The 16,380-nt window shown below is 38.9% G+C and overlaps 3 protein-coding genes across 7 annotated transcripts in view; all 3 read left to right on the top strand.

Moving 5' to 3' along the window:
• RASA2 (RAS p21 protein activator 2) overlaps positions 1 to 3,665 on the top strand; it is a 51,427-nt gene extending 47,762 nt beyond the window's left edge. For all 4 annotated transcript variants that reach the window (XM_027650626.1, XM_027650622.1, XM_027650624.1 and 1 more), the window contains 2 exons: positions 1,088 to 1,158; positions 3,560 to 3,665. In XM_027650626.1, coding sequence (XP_027506427.1) covers positions 1,088 to 1,125 — 38 coding nt within the window. In that variant the 3' untranslated portion in view covers positions 1,126 to 1,158; positions 3,560 to 3,665. The remainder of the gene's footprint in view (positions 1 to 1,087; positions 1,159 to 3,559) is intronic.
• Positions 3,666 to 7,402: 3,737 nt separating this feature from the next.
• The window catches only part of GRK7 (G protein-coupled receptor kinase 7), a 33,770-nt gene continuing 24,792 nt past the window's right edge, over positions 7,403 to 16,380 (top strand). The window contains exon 1 of the mRNA XM_027650629.1: positions 7,403 to 7,458. The gene's annotated coding sequence lies outside the window, so the exon portion shown is untranslated. The remainder of the gene's footprint in view (positions 7,459 to 16,380) is intronic.
• Positions 8,393 to 14,982, top strand: RNF7 (ring finger protein 7). Of its 2 annotated transcripts, none has more exons than XM_027650631.1 (3): positions 8,393 to 8,595; positions 11,743 to 11,790; positions 13,276 to 13,332. In XM_027650631.1, exons 1-3 carry the CDS (start codon positions 8,425 to 8,427, stop codon positions 13,330 to 13,332), a joined length of 276 nt encoding a protein of 91 aa, XP_027506432.1. In that variant the 5' UTR covers positions 8,393 to 8,424. The 2 variants fall into 2 exon arrangements, with proteins under 2 accessions (XP_027506432.1, XP_027506431.1); XM_027650630.1 differs by having other exon boundaries at positions 8,400 to 8,602; positions 13,276 to 14,982.

Here is a 16,380-nt window from a genome sequence, read left to right as displayed (position 1 = left end):
AGATGTGCCACTTAGGGGCACAGGTTAGTAGTGGTTGACTTGGCAGTGTTGGGTTAATAGTCGGGCTTGGTGATTTTAAAGCTCTTTTCCAATCTAGATGATTCTATGATTCTATGAATAATATGTGAGAAAAGTAGAAAACATCTTTAATTTCTGATCATCTATATGTATTTTAAACTACAAAGTTTGCAACATTTAATCATGTGATAAGGACAGAATCAGTATTGTTTTTAAAAGAGCATCCATATTAAATCAAAACTAGGCCAATAAGCTCCCAGTAATAAGCAACTTCCAGTAGAACAGACAATTTACTTAAGGTTCTTACAAATACTTAGAGAAGCATATTTAAAAAAGGTTTAATATGATTTATACACATTAAATAAACCAAAAATTCTTTATTAGCAGTAAGGAGGCTCTGTCAGTGTTACTATGTTCAGCTGTGATGAGATTGCTGCTGAAATACCTGTGTATTCCTGAGATTCATCAATGTAAGCAACTGTTAATCAGAGTTTGACAGTAGAACTATAAGGACTGGGAATATAGACTGTAATTTAGCTAAATTACTAAATTTTAAAATCTAAGTTGAAAAATGCACTTTATATACCTAAATCAAGGACAAAAAGGTTAATAATTGTTTGTAAGTAAGGTTTAAAAAGATTCAGTGGCTGCAGTGCTCAGGAAATGCATATACTTTTGAGACTATTTTGGGTTGGGTTTTTTTTAAGTTAAAGGAATAAGACAACCTTGCTGAAATGTTTTTAAAACATTCTTTACGTTAATTAATATTTACAGAAAATAACAAAATTGTCCATATATATAAATCTTACAGTTCTATGGAAGATCATATTAAGTATGATTAAGATTTTTAAGTGTTTGAGTTCATAATTATTTTATCATAATTACTATTGCAAATGCTGTGGTAGTTGTCTGTGAAGTCTAGCTAACAATTTCACCAAAAAGAGAATGTAAATGTTTACATTGATTTTAGAAACATAAATTATGTGACCTTTTGAATCCAATCAAACAATTTAGTTTGCTTTTTGTTCCCCATTTTCATCTTATATTTTTGGTCATTCTTCGTGCACAGGGAAAAAAGCTGAGAGAATCATAGGACAGCCAAAGTAAACCTACAGTGTGACTTGAATACAAGACTTAAAGGTAAAAATCTCTTATCTGGTTCCTCTGAAATAGTGCAGATTCTGATTTGGTTCTGATTTCTCAAAAAATCCAAGATACCCCCTGCTTTACTCCAGGTTGATGTTTCAGTAACAGACTCCATTGTGTCTGGGAGCAGAGAGAGAAGATTGGGGGGGCTGTATTTAACAACAGAAGGCTCCAAAGCCAGGCAGCCCCCCATTCCAGCAGTGCTTCTCCCCAGGTCAGCAGGCACTGCACCAGAGGGTCACCTCAGGAGCTGGGAGCAGCCCAGGGCTGGGAGCTCCTGGGGTTTGACACCCCCTGCTCAGGCTTTGCTCTTCCTGCTCACTTTGACACTGTTGCCAGGGGATACAGAAACAAGCAAAAAGCAGGGAACAGAGATAAAATTAGTAAGAAGGAAACTCCCCTTTATGAATAAAGTGATCTACAGTAATGCTCAGAGCTGACAATTTCATTGCATTTCATCCACAGACCTTTACTTAATGAAAGGGGGGTAGGTATATACATTTCAGTCTCTCAGTGCTGGGGGAGGACAAGGTGTTATGTTTTTATAGCAATGCAAACTTACCAAGTCCAAGAGGAAGAAGTAGCTTCTGTAATTCAAATGTATTTAAAAGGTGCCTGATGCAGGCAAAAATGCCTTGTCTAATTCTTGGTCATTTTTGTTGTCTCACCCAGAGGTTGACAGTACAAGCCAAAAGGTTTGTGCAAGCATTTGTACATTTGAGTCTTCTCATTGTCACAAGCTACACCAGGGGAGGTTTAGGTTGGACATGGGAGGAATTTCTTCACAGAAAGGGTGATCAGACACTGGAATGGGCTGCCCAGGGAGGTAGTGGAGTCTCCATCCCTGGAGGTGTTTAAGGAGAGACTGGACAAGGCACTCAGTGCAATGGTCTGGTTGATGGGGTGGTGTCCGGTCATAGGTTGGACTTGATCTCACAGATCTTTTCCAACTTAATTGATTCAGTGATTCTGTGATATTAAAATGATGCATTGTAGCTTATAATTTACCTCACAAGTTGTGCTTAGTCCTGTACCTTTCCCTTGCTCACCTTTGCTTCTAACCTAGATGTTTTACCCTGTATAAATTAGACTAAACATGTTGCAGATTACTTTATTGGTTTTACAAGTATCTTAAAACTGAAACAGAAATAATCCTAGATATGAAATCTGAAATAAAGCATCAAACTGTACAAGTAGAAAAACAGGACAAGTTCCTGAAACACTCCAAACTTTATTAAAACACAAAACATATGGTGATTTCTGTGACAACCAAAATAATTAATTTAGCGTCCTCCTGAGTAGCTGAATCAGGTTCCAGTCAAGTTTTTCCATTCTGTCATGTTGTGACATTTACATGAGTTTTGGGGGTTTTATTATTTGTGTATATAGTTGAATTGTATATGCATTTATTCTGGCACTACCTTGGCCAAAATCTAAAAGTAGAAATGTGGGTCAAAGTCAAGACGTGTGTTGTGACATGGCACACAGGATGTAACGTCTGCAAGTCTGGATGATGAGGAGATAAAGCTCACCTATGCAATACCTTCCAGGAAGTTAAACATGTGAGTAAAGGGAGTTTCCATAGGCAAGTTTATATGTACCTCCTCTTGCTGGTATTTTTATTTTTTTGAGGAGGAGAAGGGAAGTGTGATGTTGACTGGAGATCAGGATTTGCTAACAGTGGCTTGTGGTCCATACTGATACAAGGCAGGATCCAAATATCGGTGAGGTGTTGAAAATACTAAGACAAATTGCACTACCTCACAAATTTATAGGAAATGTCAGTATTCCAAAATAGGCAGGGGTTGTACCCCCACACAACAACAGAATAACATAAATTGACTTTCAGTTTTCAATTCAGAATGTAGCTCCATTCTCAAAACAGCTTACCAAACCACAGTTAACATACGTATGATTTTATCTTCTCAGGTTTTTTAAATTAATAAATGGAATATGAGACAGGCCTCTAACTTGAAAATTAACACTGTTCAGGGGGTACAGTAATAGCTGAGTTTTACTCCAGAGTAAAACAATTAGCAAACAAAAACGTAGTGTAGAATTTCTAAAGCAATCAGGGGTCTTTGTGTCATTGGCTTTAAATCTCTGCTACAGGAGAGAGGGATGAGCCTGAGTGTTATATGCACAGTGGAGAAGTTCCAAGGGCTTAGACTTCATTAAAGCAGCTCAACAAAGTGACATACGTATATGGGAATAGGGGGAAAATGGTGAGGATGTGCTTTATCTCCATTGGCTAGCCTGGGTAGCAATATATTTCTGTGATTTCTTCAGTCTCCCAGTGAGGTCCTCCCAGTGTAAAAGTATGCAGTTTATTCCACAAATGCTGTTATGTTTCCCTAATTCCTGTTGTGGTTTCTTTTGTATTTCTGCACACCAGCTTCATGCTTCTGTTTCACAGAAAGTGTACATTCCAACGTTGAAGTCTCTTTTCCTTTTTGGCAATTGCATCTGGCAGCTTCAGTAAAACCTTAAAACTACTCCAGGTGGGTTTGTCACAAGTGAGAGCCAGGGTGCTGATACAGTTCTGTTTCCTGTGCTCTCCTCCTCTATTGCAGCCCCACTGTCCTGCCCAAGTCTCAGCTCTAACCACAGCAGTAGTTTTAGTGCTGGCCATTCATAGTCCTGTGTAGCATAATCCTGTTGGTAAAGTGGCACAGAGAGAGACACAGATCATCTAGAGTTTAACAAATAGTTTTGGCAGAGAACTATGCTTAAATTATTTTCTTTGGCAGATAAATGGACACAGTCCTTCAGTGTTTTGATATATGTTAGTCTATTGACAGAACAAACAGTAAGTGGGATAATACAGTCCAGCACATGCATTAGTTGGCCAAGATACACACATACTTACATAACTGTTCTTTGCATTATCATAAAACTGACATTGTCATAACAGTTTTGTTTTTAATAAAAATAATTTTGAATTCTATGTTTTGGAGTAAACAAAGTGGGAAAAGAAAAAAAATAACAAAAATTTCAAAAAGTTGTAATAGGAAAGAAGGAAGAAAAAAAGAACAAAATGAGGTTATTTCCAGACATCTCCATTCTCAAAAGATTCATGAAAATCTATGAAAAGCATTGTACATGCTTTCAAACCACTGTCTGTGCAATATTCAGCATTTAGAAAGGTGTATAGAGAATGAAAATGTTCTTACAAGATGAAGATGCATCTGCGTATTCATTTTAAATGGGAGGAGGGGTTAGAAAAGAACACTGTTATGGCACTTATGTAAGTTGGGGCTTTGAGTATTTTTTGAGATGGAGGCAATCAGAACTCAGAATCACTCCTTGATGAATTACACTGGATTCTTCCTGTGAAATTATTACAGTAAATTAATTGATTATAGATTGTGTAATAGAAAACAATATTTCGGGTTTGGATACCTACTGTTACAAATGTCTCCATTCACAAGTTGTTTTTTTTCCCATTCTACAGCACAGAATTGGCTGAGCAGCTTTAAATCTTGCTGAACAATCACTTGATGGGCTGAAAGGACCTTGGTTCAAGTTCTCATATTTAGATATTCCATTTGGAATGTTTTCAGTTATGTGTGAATGAGATGAGAAAATGCCCAGTCTGAAATAATGTTTTTTTATTTACAGTAAAGACAGTGAGTACATAGAGAAAACTCACTGAAAAAGCTGTCATGGTTTGTGCCACTTTCCCGTTGCAACCTCCTTAATGTCATGTGTGGCTGTAGGTAACAGGTGAATTCTAGAACTGTTTCTCCAAATGGCTTGAAAATTTTTATACAGCTCTTTAGGGGATCAAATAGCCAAGAAAATAATTATTAGTTGGGAAATTATCATTTCTGTAAAGCAGTATGCAGAGTTAAAGGTACCTGTATCATATTTGCTCTACTTTCACTGCTAATCTAAGTATGGTTTATATTTGGATTTGCAAAGTGTACGGCACGTGTGACATTTTGACAGCATCCAAACATAATTTTAACCTGTGTCATAGTTTGCTTTTAAAACTGAAAAGATTTGCATTTTTTTGCTAAAAAAATTAGAGATGACAAGACAAATTGTATAAATTAAAAAACAAACAAACAAAAAACAAAAACCACCAAACAACAAAACTCAGGCTTTTTTTTTTTTTTTTTTTTTTAGAAAAAATAGCAGTTGACATTTTACACAACAGAAGTTAAATGTGCTTAAGTCTCAGTTGTTTGTTTTTTGTTTTTACTTTAGGAACACATACATTCAAATTTTAAGCATTCATGCAAAAGGATAAAAATACAATGTGCTATTAAAGGAAAACTATGTATACATTTTCTTTTAAAGTTTTACAAAAGCGGTTTTAAATTTAAACTCTCCTGTATTACACCTAGTCCCAGTAATTCAAATTCAGGAGTGCCACAAGGGTTTAAAAAAATAAAAAAGGATGATGAGTTAAAATGATGGAGTTAGTAAAGGGAATTGAACAGCGTGGATTGACAGAAGTCTGAATCAGCTGAGGTAAGAGCGAAAGACTGTTGAATAACGTTCAAGGAAATGATAGGTTTTTCTGAATTGATAGTTGATTAATGTAGAAATATGAAATCTTGAAGATCAATATAATTTTTATTTTTTACTTTATTACCAAAGGCCAGATTTTTGTTGCCAAGGTGCACAAAATGGAAGCCACTGCCAAGGTGTGTGGCTTAGTCTGTTAACTGTCTTTGGAAATGTGTCAGGAGTTGGAATTCCAGGAAGATTTGGTCATTTCCCATTAGTCAAGGCAGTCCAGGCCATTGAGTTGAAGCTGTGATTAACTTGCACTACAACTGCTCATAATACTCTGTTTGTAGAGAACATCCTTCATGAGGAATGTCAATTTGGCATCTGCTAAGCGTCCTGTTGAAACATAAAAAATGCTTTAAAACTATATAAGTGCACTCAGTCTTGCAGAAAATCTTCCTTGGCTTAAAAACGTGTGATTACATATGAAATGGATTGATATCTATCCACACTTTGTATTACTCTACAGCACTTGCAAAGCTGGATGGATGCACCGTGTACTCCTTTTCTATGCCAGTTCATTGTGAGATTGATACATTCTCAGTAACTTGGACTCAGCCACACCAGACAAGCAGGAAATTATTTTACATTTAGAGCATGAAACCAATGTGAGTTTTAACACTGATTATATTCAGCATCACTGAAGGTAGGAACGGTTACAGTTTGGAGTATTTAGTGTTCTACAAATAAAGATTCTCTAGCTCCTCAATGTAAAGAAAATTAGAGCTTGATTAAAGATCGTGACATTCATGTTATCCAAAATTGCCTTTTCTCAGATGAATTTCAAAATTTACCTATGTATTTACATATTACATATTATTTTATTGTTATAATCTAAGAGCTGATTTACAGATTTCTGTTACAAGCAGAAGTACATATTTGGATGGAATTAGATCTTGAATGGTAAAAGGAGATTAAGAAATGCAACTTCTGTCTCTGCCCTTCCTTTCCTTTTAAATACCTCATTTTTTACTTTCTGCCTTATTTATACTGTGTTTTTGCACATCATTATTCTTGTGCCTTTTTCATCATACGTAACCCAGCTGTGGCAATCAGCAGCAGTTGTTATTGAAGGTACATTGGCACAAAGAACAAGTTAATGTTTTGAAAACTCAACTTGGCAGCATTTCTGCTGAGCACCAATATACTAGGGTGGGGGTTTTTTAAGTGGTAGTGAGAGTAAAAATTTCTCATGTTAGTAAGCAGCAATCCAGCCTAGCTTTTGAAGCTTAGCACCACAGTCCACAGGACTGGAGTGGTCGTAGTGCAGAACAGTGAGGATAAGTACTGGTTGGTATGACTTTTCTACTAGTGGGTTAATGAATAGAGAATCAGCTGAATTTTTTTCTACTGTGCAGGTGGGACCCAGTACACATTTCAGATCTTTTCTCAGCCAACAATGTTAGTGTGATTGGAGTAATTCAGCTTTGCAAACTGATGATCAAAGTTTGGCCCAACCACCTAAACCAGTGTGGATATACTGAGATTTCTGCAGTGTGATCAGAGACCTGATAACCTACGGTGAACTAATCAGAAACTAAAGTGGGAGGGGAGTGTGTGGATGTGTGTGCACACAAGGGTCAGAATCAGTGCTAGAGAACACTTTTGCCTTAAGCATTTTGCATTTTTGTTGATAAGCTGAGGTGAACCTGTGTGGTCCATGTGCATCTGTTATGGCCTGTTGTTGGTCCTTCCTGCTTGGGGTGTGTGATGGGCTGGTATGTAAATGGTTTTGGGTCTACCTCCATGGAAATATCCTAGACTACGTAAAATGTAAGTACCGCATATGTTTCTAAAGCTGCCAAGCAAATGATTTGTTGGTGCTCTGAATGGAGTTGATCTGTTTGGCAGTGTCAAAGAACTGTTGTGTAGATTAAATACTGCTAAGTCTTGAGAAAGGGGGGAAAAGTGAACTTTAGCTCTTACAACTTCCATTAATTTGTTTCTTCTAACTTCAAATAGAATACTGTATCTTTTAAATTTAATTTGTACATGAAATCAACAGTAATTAACAAACTTTAAGTAGGGTTAAAGAGACGGGGTGCTATATTGGAAAAGTCAATTTTGTATCTTTTTTTGGGTAAAGATTAGTAAATAAATATCAATTTCTATTGTCTTTTAAACTAATGGTGTATATTGTTTAGCTTTGTTCTTATGCATACTTTGAAGCTCCACTTTTTAAGGTGTATGTAGTTGTATATGTAGACATTTTACTTTTTAATGCAATCGGCCACTTTAAAATTCCCTTTAAAATTTTTATTTCCGTAGTGCTTCACAACTCATCTGTTTTTCTGCTGATTTGTCTCCTCACAAATTCAAGCTGATAAACTGGCAAGTAAATTCAGACTGTCCTGGTGTGACATTTCAAAGTAGGTGTATTTAATGGACCATTTTCCAAGAAAGATTGCTACCGTGTTGACAGTAGACTTTGAGAGGAATCCAAGTCGGAATTCACAGTATCAGTTAGGTTGGAAAAGACCTCTGAGATCATCAAGTCCAACCTATGACCCAACACCACCACGTCAACCAGACCACCGAGTGTCGCGTCCAGCCTTTCCTTAAACACCTCCAGGGACGGTGGCCCCGCCGTCTCCCTGGGCAGCCCGTTCCAATGTTTACCCGCCCTTTCCGTGCAGAATTCCCGATCCCAGCCGGGGCCGGCTCCGCGCGGCCTTTCCCGCTCCCGCCGGGGGGTGGCGCTGCCGCCCCGCGCGGCCGCCGGGTCCCCGCCCCTCCGCCATGGCCGATGTGGAGGACGGGGACGAGCCAGGCGCCCCCCACTCGCTGCCGGGCTCCGCGGGCTCCAAGGCGGGCGGCCCCGACAAGATGTTCTCGCTGAAGAAGTGGAACGCGGTGGCCATGTGGAGCTGGGACGTGGAGTGCGACACCTGCGCCATTTGCCGGGTGCAGGTCATGGGTAAGCGCCGGGCGGGCCGCCATGGCCGCGGGGCGGGGGGGCCCTGCCGGGCGCTGGGCCGTGCCCGGGCCGTGCCCGCCGCCCCGGCTCGGCGGGCGCAGCGCTGGGACGCGGTTTCCGGCGGGAGGGGGGGCTGATCCTCCCGCCTCCGCTTCCTCCTCCGCGCCTTCCCCAGAGCGGGAGGAGGAGGAGGAGGAGGAGGGCCCCGCGGGGGCCGGGCCGCCGCACTCCGGGGGCCACACCAGCCCCGCGGCCCCTCCGGCGCTGTCGGGGCAGCAGCGAGAGCCCCGGGCCGGGCTGCCCGTCCCTCGGCGGGGCCGTGCCGGGCCCGGGGGGGCCGTGCTGCTCTGCCCGGCCCGTCCTGGGCAGGGCCGCCCTCGGCTGAGGGCCGTGCTGGGCTGCCGGCAAACCCCGCAAGCACCGAGTTACAGCCGAGCTGAGCCGAGTGCTGCATGTGCGGGGCTGCTGCTTGTGCTGTTTTGTTGGGTTTGGGTTTCTTAAATTTTTTTTAAGAAGCCGTTGCGGATGTAGATATAAATTCATTTTTCAAATCTGTTAATCCAGAGTGTTTTAACACTACTCCACAAGGCTCCTGTTTACTGGTGTTGTTTAACACACATGAATGTACTGAGAAATCTATTGAAAAGTGAGGGGTTAATTTACCTGGTTTTGAACTCCAGAGACTCTTTCAAAGCAGCCTCATATTTGACAGACATTACTGGTTTTTCTGACATCTTTTGCAAATACGATATTTATCTATACAATATCTTCGAAAATTGTTTAAATTTTTCCTCTGCTGTATTTGTAAATCCGATTTTTACTGTTATGCTGAGTCATCCTAGATATAACTGTCCTCTTAATCAGGTTTGGTACAGTTTGGCGGGACAAATGATTCAAGATTCCCTCCAGAGCACCTTGCTTTTTTGGGTCCAGGAACCATGATACTGCAAATCCAGTCAGGATTTGGTTTAACAGAAATGAGACAAAATATGCAGTGCTGTGGTTTCTCATATATGCTTGTACTGAGAACCTTCTGTGGAACAAGAGGCAAAAGGATGTACTAGAGGAAAAAAGATGCATCACAGACTGAAGTGGTGGGAGATTCACCTTTGAACATAAGCATGTTAGATTATTTGCTTTTCTATGGTAAACAGAGACCACCATGGAAAAATGAAATTTACTTCATTTGCCATGTAAGCCATAATTTTAAAGATGTATTTATCCCCATTATAGCTAGCCTGTTACAGGACACTATAAAAGAAGTCTTAGATGAACAAAATCTTTCCCAGAGCTATTATAAAACTTAAAAAAATTAAAAGGTTATATTTTTTCATAACTAGTCCAAGGGAGTACTTTTAATCTGAAACTAGCAGAAAAATTTGGGAACCATTTTTTGAGAACAAACCGCATTGTTAGAACGTGAAACTTGATCGTTCCTGACTTCAGTTCGGTAATTTCGTGCTGACCCTGCCAGACCCGGCCTGGCTCCTGTAGAGCCACTGCGTCTGCAGTAACCTTAGGCTGGGGGCAGTGCCAGACTGACACTGGCACTTGTTGAAAGTTAGTTTGTTTGACTTTTGCAAGGGAAGGAGGTGTTAGCTGGCTCAGTTTTCTACTGAGTTTAACTCCTTGAACCAGCGTGGTCTTAAAGTGCACAAGGGAAAGAAGCAAAAATGCAGGTGTTAACTGGGGAGGGCAGGATTGCAGCAGTACTGCCTTAGCTTTCCTTACCCTTTGGGACACACCCTTGGGGTTATGATGTAAGAAGGGGACAGCTTACTTTGGTATGGTGGCATTGATTTCTGCCCTCAGCTCTGTGCTGCGTCTCTGTCTAAAAATACGGATCCAGGGCTAGATAGGACAGCTGCTTTTCCTGTGACTCCCAGTCTGCCGCAGCTTTCCTCCCTGGCCCCGGATCAGTGTGCTCCCAGGGACCAGGATACAAGTTGAAGCACTCTGGCAGAATTTTCCCTGCACCTTGGCCCTTAACCGCTGTGGAAATATAAAGTACAGGAACAGACAACAGGAAACTGTTCACTGCTCTGCTTTTATCTCAGTGAGAAAGGGCAACTGTTTCAGAGTATTCTTTTCTTTGTTCTTTGTTACCTGAGGAAAGGAGGAATGTCCGGGCAGATGAACCTAGAACAGAAGTATTGGCCCTGTCTGGCAGAGAGCAAAAATGCTCAAATCTAAATTCCTGTAGCACGTTATGTTTCTGTCTTGTAGGAGAGTATGGTCCAACTAGTGACAGGTAGGCCTGATCCAACCTGTTTAAACTATTTCCTTTTCTTTGGGGGAGATGAAGATGTGTTTACTCCCAGAACTGTTGGAACACTTTTTGGTGTGCATGATATGTGCAGTGGCAGCCCATGTCAGGGCAAAGGAGAAACACAGCCATTTATCCACTGTATGTGTGTGACACAATGGGAAGCCTGGAAGTTGTCTCTTCTGTGTCTTATTGAGTCCTGGACCTGCCATCCAGTCCTGCAGCCACAGACCAGAATGCATAAAGATGATAAATATTTTTAATTAGATGTTGTTCTGTGTTTATATGTTAATTTATATTATCAAATTTACCACTAGATTTGCATATGTGTGTAATTCTTGTGAAAATTACATGCAGGTACTTGTTAAAGAAAATTACTATAAAAAGTAATAGGAGGTGGGAGTTGTGGTGAGAGATGTGAAGCCTAAAAATTCAAAATTGTGAATGATTTCCTTAAAAGGAGATGCTAACATCTGAAAAACAAAGTCCTGTAATTAAGGTTTGGCTTTGTGCTTGCTCTGCTCTTAATATGCCTGAGTGCCTTGGCACAAATCTGCTGGTTGTTATATCTACAAAATGGAGAAGGCTTTTTTTCAGCAAAAGTTACGAAAATACTAAAGCAATAGAAAATAAACAAAACTCGTTGGACAGTTTATAGTTCTTCTGATCTCTTTCAGATATTTATTTCATTGTCATTTGCACAGTTTTAGTATTTAGGAGGGACTATTTAATGTTAAAGGGCTGAACCAGATAGCAAAACTTATGATTTTTACCTCTGTAAATTTGTTTTAGAGTTTGTGTTTTCCTCTGACAAACCTATTCTTAAGATGGAATCCTGAGAATCAAATTGAGTCTTCTTCTTGTTTACTTTTAGATGCCTGTCTTAGATGTCAAGCTGAAAACAAACAAGAAGATTGTGTTGGTATGTAGTGATTTCATTCGCTTGTTTTTCAATTGAAGCTTCTCTCAGTATGGTGCATTTTAAAGTCTGAAGGGAATACTGATTTTATTAAAGGGAATACTGATTTTATTAATGCTCGAAAGTAAACTGGTGTTTCATTCTACGTTGTGTCATCTTTTTACATTAGTAATACTTTATGCTTTGTTTTTGAGCACTAATAAAATTAGTTTTCACGTCAGTTGTGCTGTAAACATGTACACAACTGTCAAATTTGCTGTCAACATGTACACAACTGAGAGGTTTAAGTTTCACTGTGAGCATATTTGAGGAGATCCTAATGTGCATTTTTGAAGTAGGTAGGAAAAAGCTGCTTTTTCTTATGAGGTGCACACCAGAAGGCACAATGGTAACAGCAATAGAAATCCAGTGTTCTGAAATACATGTATGTCTGGGTTACAAAGTGGTATTTTTCCCACTCTTAATTCAGACATAGTGGAGGCATGGCTTGTTTGTTCACTTTCCTTTTTAAAAAGTGCAGTCACTTGAGTTTGCTATAATTCTATTTAAACATAAAAGTACTTTCAGTACCAATGTATGCAAAAAAAAAAAATCTTAATTGTTCAATCTGGAAACAGTGCAAACTGTTTCAAAGAGTTTGCTTTAAACCTTTAAGACAACTTTTAAACCAGTGGAAAAGCTTTCCATGCCGTTGTGCTTTGTGTCTTGAAGTATATTGTCTCACATTTAATCCACTGTTGGTTTTTGATGATTGTTTTAAAGAGAATAGGATTTTCCTGTTCTAGACATCTTAATTGGCTTGCTAAGTGTCCTATTTAAGATAGAGAGGAAAATTTATGATTTGCAACACTCCTTGGATTGATACCCTTCTGTTCTTGTGGGGAAAATGAGCTAATAAGGGAAAAAAGCAAAGTAACTGGTACTATTCAGGAGTAAATGGCCAACAGATAACACTTTTTGTTGTGTTGAAACAGTTGTAGCCTGTGAATAAATTCTGGTCCAAGGTCCCATTTTAAGGCTATATACTGTGTCACTTGTGCCTCCTTGGTCTCATACATCTCAGTGGAAACGTTTCCCATGAGAATTGGGCGAGACCCTCTTCTGTGAGAGTGGGTCAGTAGTGCATGGCCTTTTTTTTGGTACTGGGGAAGATACAGGGAAGAACTTAGATAGTTGCACTTATTTCCTGGACAGAACTTATAAATGTGTTTATACATTCACAAAACTGTGTCACTTTATACAGGAAGGTGAGAATATATGCAATTCCTTTTTACATAATTGGAAATAAATAAAAGGTTGATGACAGAGAACTGATTATCTTCAGGATGATCACAATACTCCAGTTTCAGTGGATAAATTAGTGATGACCTGTTTTGTCTCTAAAGCTTCCAGTGGCTGTAAATATTTGATAATGACAGTTTGGACCTTGCTGTAGGTGTTGATTGAACAGCTGAGTGTGACTGGAACATGTTCTTTCTTCTCTTTCAGTGGTTTGGGGAGAATGCAATCATTCCTTCCACAACTGCTGCATGTCCTTGTGGGTGAAACAGAATAATCGCTGTCCCCTCTGCCAGCAGGACTGGGTAGTCCAGAGAATAGGCAAATAAAAGCTGGAAGTTTTTTGTCTGTTGAACTTGCTGAAATAGTGTGTGTCTCATGCCATATGCTCAGTGCAAAAGAACGGAACATGTCAATCACAACATGACTTGTTTAGTTTGTCTGCTGCACAGGTCAGTGTGGGTTTGATTTGTGCCCTTTGCTGTAGGAGGAGGCAATGGTCAGTGTTACTGCACGTGTTCTACAACTGAAAGGAGGGACACTATTAAAATGTATCTGCTACAAATAAAATGTTACCTTTAGCAGAGCATAGAAGTGTGGTGGTGCAGATTATACCCTAATTTTATGTTTTTCCATAGATAAATGAATTAATTGAAAGGGTGACCTTACCTGTAAGTCTGATACACTGCATAGTTTACTGTCAAGATAAGGAAAATGTTTTCTAATGGAACTATTTTGGTTTTTAATCTGAAATGAAGAGTGTGTAAAACATTTACAATGTGCTTTTTCCATCATGCTCTATTTAACACTTCTAATTCAGGTTTTCTTTATGACTTTTGTTGTATCTGTAAGTCTGCTGCTCTGTAATAATCTGTACATAATTTCTACACCATAATATTAAAATTTTTTAACCACATTAACAATTTTTTATTTATATTTCTGTTAACGATCATGGAGACATGTATTTTTAATCCAGAGAGATTTGGTACAAAGACATGGATTTCGTATCAGTTAACTAGAGGTGTAGACAATCTTGCTGGTTAGCTCACTACTATAGGAAGCAAACAAAATGGATAATTGAAATATCCCAAGGAAAACAAGCACTAACTAAATCTATGGGAAAAAATGTTTAGTTGTGGTTTCATGAAAATTCAGTTAATAGAAATTTCTTTGTTATCTTTTTACTGATTACAGTGTTTTGGAAGCATTGTTTCAGTTTTGTGGAAATCCTCAATATATCATCTTTTTTATATGAATTGTGATCTTTTTCTCACAAATATTTAAGTGCTTGCCTCTGTCTTTTCCCTAAATATCCAAAGTAATTACTGTTAATCTGAACATATGCTGTGGGGTGTTTTTAGTATGTGTAATGGAGAGGTAGAATTACTGCTTTAAGTCTGTAACAAATTCAGGATTAATAAAATGGTTAATCAACATGGGTAAAATTGAAGCAATATTATATGCATTGTTTACTTCAAAATTATCATCTTAAATGTTTAATGTATTTCTCTGCAGATGTACTTCTATCTGTTTAAGTACATTTAAAGAGGTTTATTTTCACTGTATAAAGTAGTTCCAATGGCAATCTTTGTGTCATCGAACATTTATGCAGAGTTTTCTGTGGTTTTGTTTATTACTTGTAATCTTGTTTTTAAGACGTTTTAAATTTTTTAAATACAGCTTTTGTCTCATTACACACTGAGATCAAAAAAATCCTCTGTGTTACTGTTACACTGTGTCACATCCCTTGTCATTATCCCAGATGATGTCTGTCTTTTAACAGTAGTAATGAAGTGCCTATAGCATTTACATTGTTGAGGAGTATTTCTGCTTGTGTACAAGTATTCCCAAAATTTTTGCAAAAAAAAATATGAATGGGTGTGGAAATAAATTTTAGCTTGTCATAGTTAAACTGTATCTTACCTACTGTGTATTTTCTCTGCCTGACTTTGGTCCCAGGCTCCATCCTGTAACCTCTGTTAATGCCATCTAGTCCCAAAAGAGGACTTCTTTCTTCATTTTTCTTTGGTCTGTAGATGAATATGGAGAGTTACAAGCCCTACTTTTAGTTCACATCATGTGCATGGCAAGAGTACCTGAGAATTAAAATTGTAGAAGAGTTTTTCCAAAGTGTTGGGTCAAAGGGGTATTGACACAAATGAGGTGTTAGGAAAGTTAATGTTGAAATCAAAGCAGCTGATACTTGTGTGTATCTGTTTGTGTATTGTAAGTATCTTGTTGACCAGTAATTGAGGTTCGTCTAGAACATAAGGTAATGAATTTTAAGTCCTGCATATTTTGTCTGTGATTTAGAGATGAGCTTAGGTCCCACTCTTTCTATAAGCTTTGCACCAGAGAAATTTTCTTTTCCAAATCATATCCTGATATTCCATTAGCATAGTTGTTAGTAAGTCTCCATTTTCAGTTCTGTCATTGTTCACCTCTTGTGCCTGCACAATAAATCAGTTTTGCTTCTCACCCAAACGTACTGTTTTATGAGTAGGTAACACTATCTTAAACAGCCTTTATAAATTAATAGATTAATGCTGAGCTACTTTTTTCCAGTGTTTAATAAATACTGATTTGGACAAGTCAGCAAGCACATCCAGCTAGAGTCTTCTCTCAAAAGTGACTGGAGTAATGAATATGAGTTGAATGATCATATTGTTAGATTTTGCTTTTCATGAAATTATGTTCTTTTAGTGAAAGTTTTCGTTCCATAGAAACTAGGAAAGAGTCTACTTATCAGAGTGGAAGGTTTTTGGAGTGTAAATGTTTGTCTTACACAGGTTCCATAAACATTAGGTGTTCTCTTGATTTGCTTAGACTTGAATATATCAATAGCTGGTGTAAGCTTGAGTTCAGCCTTAGGACCCCAACTACCTGCCATTTGTACTCTGCTCTTTGAGCTATGGTGCCATTCTGGCTAAATATAAAGAAGACCCTGCTGAATTTTAGGACCTGAAATGAAAGCTTTGTTACCTCCTTTCTTTCCTCTCTACCCAGGATATTATAGGAATGTGTTGCTGTAGGCACCCTTTTCAGGAAAGCCACCAGGAGAATTCCCCATTCCTTCCTCTGGCTATTTTGAGCTTTACCCACACTGCACTGTTCAGCCCTTTATGTAACCACCTCCTGGCCCTGCTTGCTCTCACCTGGCAGAACTGGCCAGGCTTTCAAATATTCTGCCTCAGAGTACACCTGTTAACATGCACACACAGCAGTTTGCAATGGATGGCCCCCTCAATCCCACTTGGAAAACACACCTCCAAGGTAATTTGGTTAAGTATGAGTTTTATGTCAAATGGATACAAC

Source organism: Corapipo altera, unplaced genomic scaffold (genome assembly GCF_003945725.1).
Source record: "Corapipo altera isolate COAL_440 unplaced genomic scaffold, ASM394572v1 54, whole genome shotgun sequence".
NCBI classification, from domain to species: domain Eukaryota; kingdom Metazoa; phylum Chordata; class Aves; order Passeriformes; family Pipridae; genus Corapipo; species Corapipo altera.
Note: the sequence above shows the minus strand (reverse complement) of the source record. Positions and strands in the feature narration are given on the sequence as shown.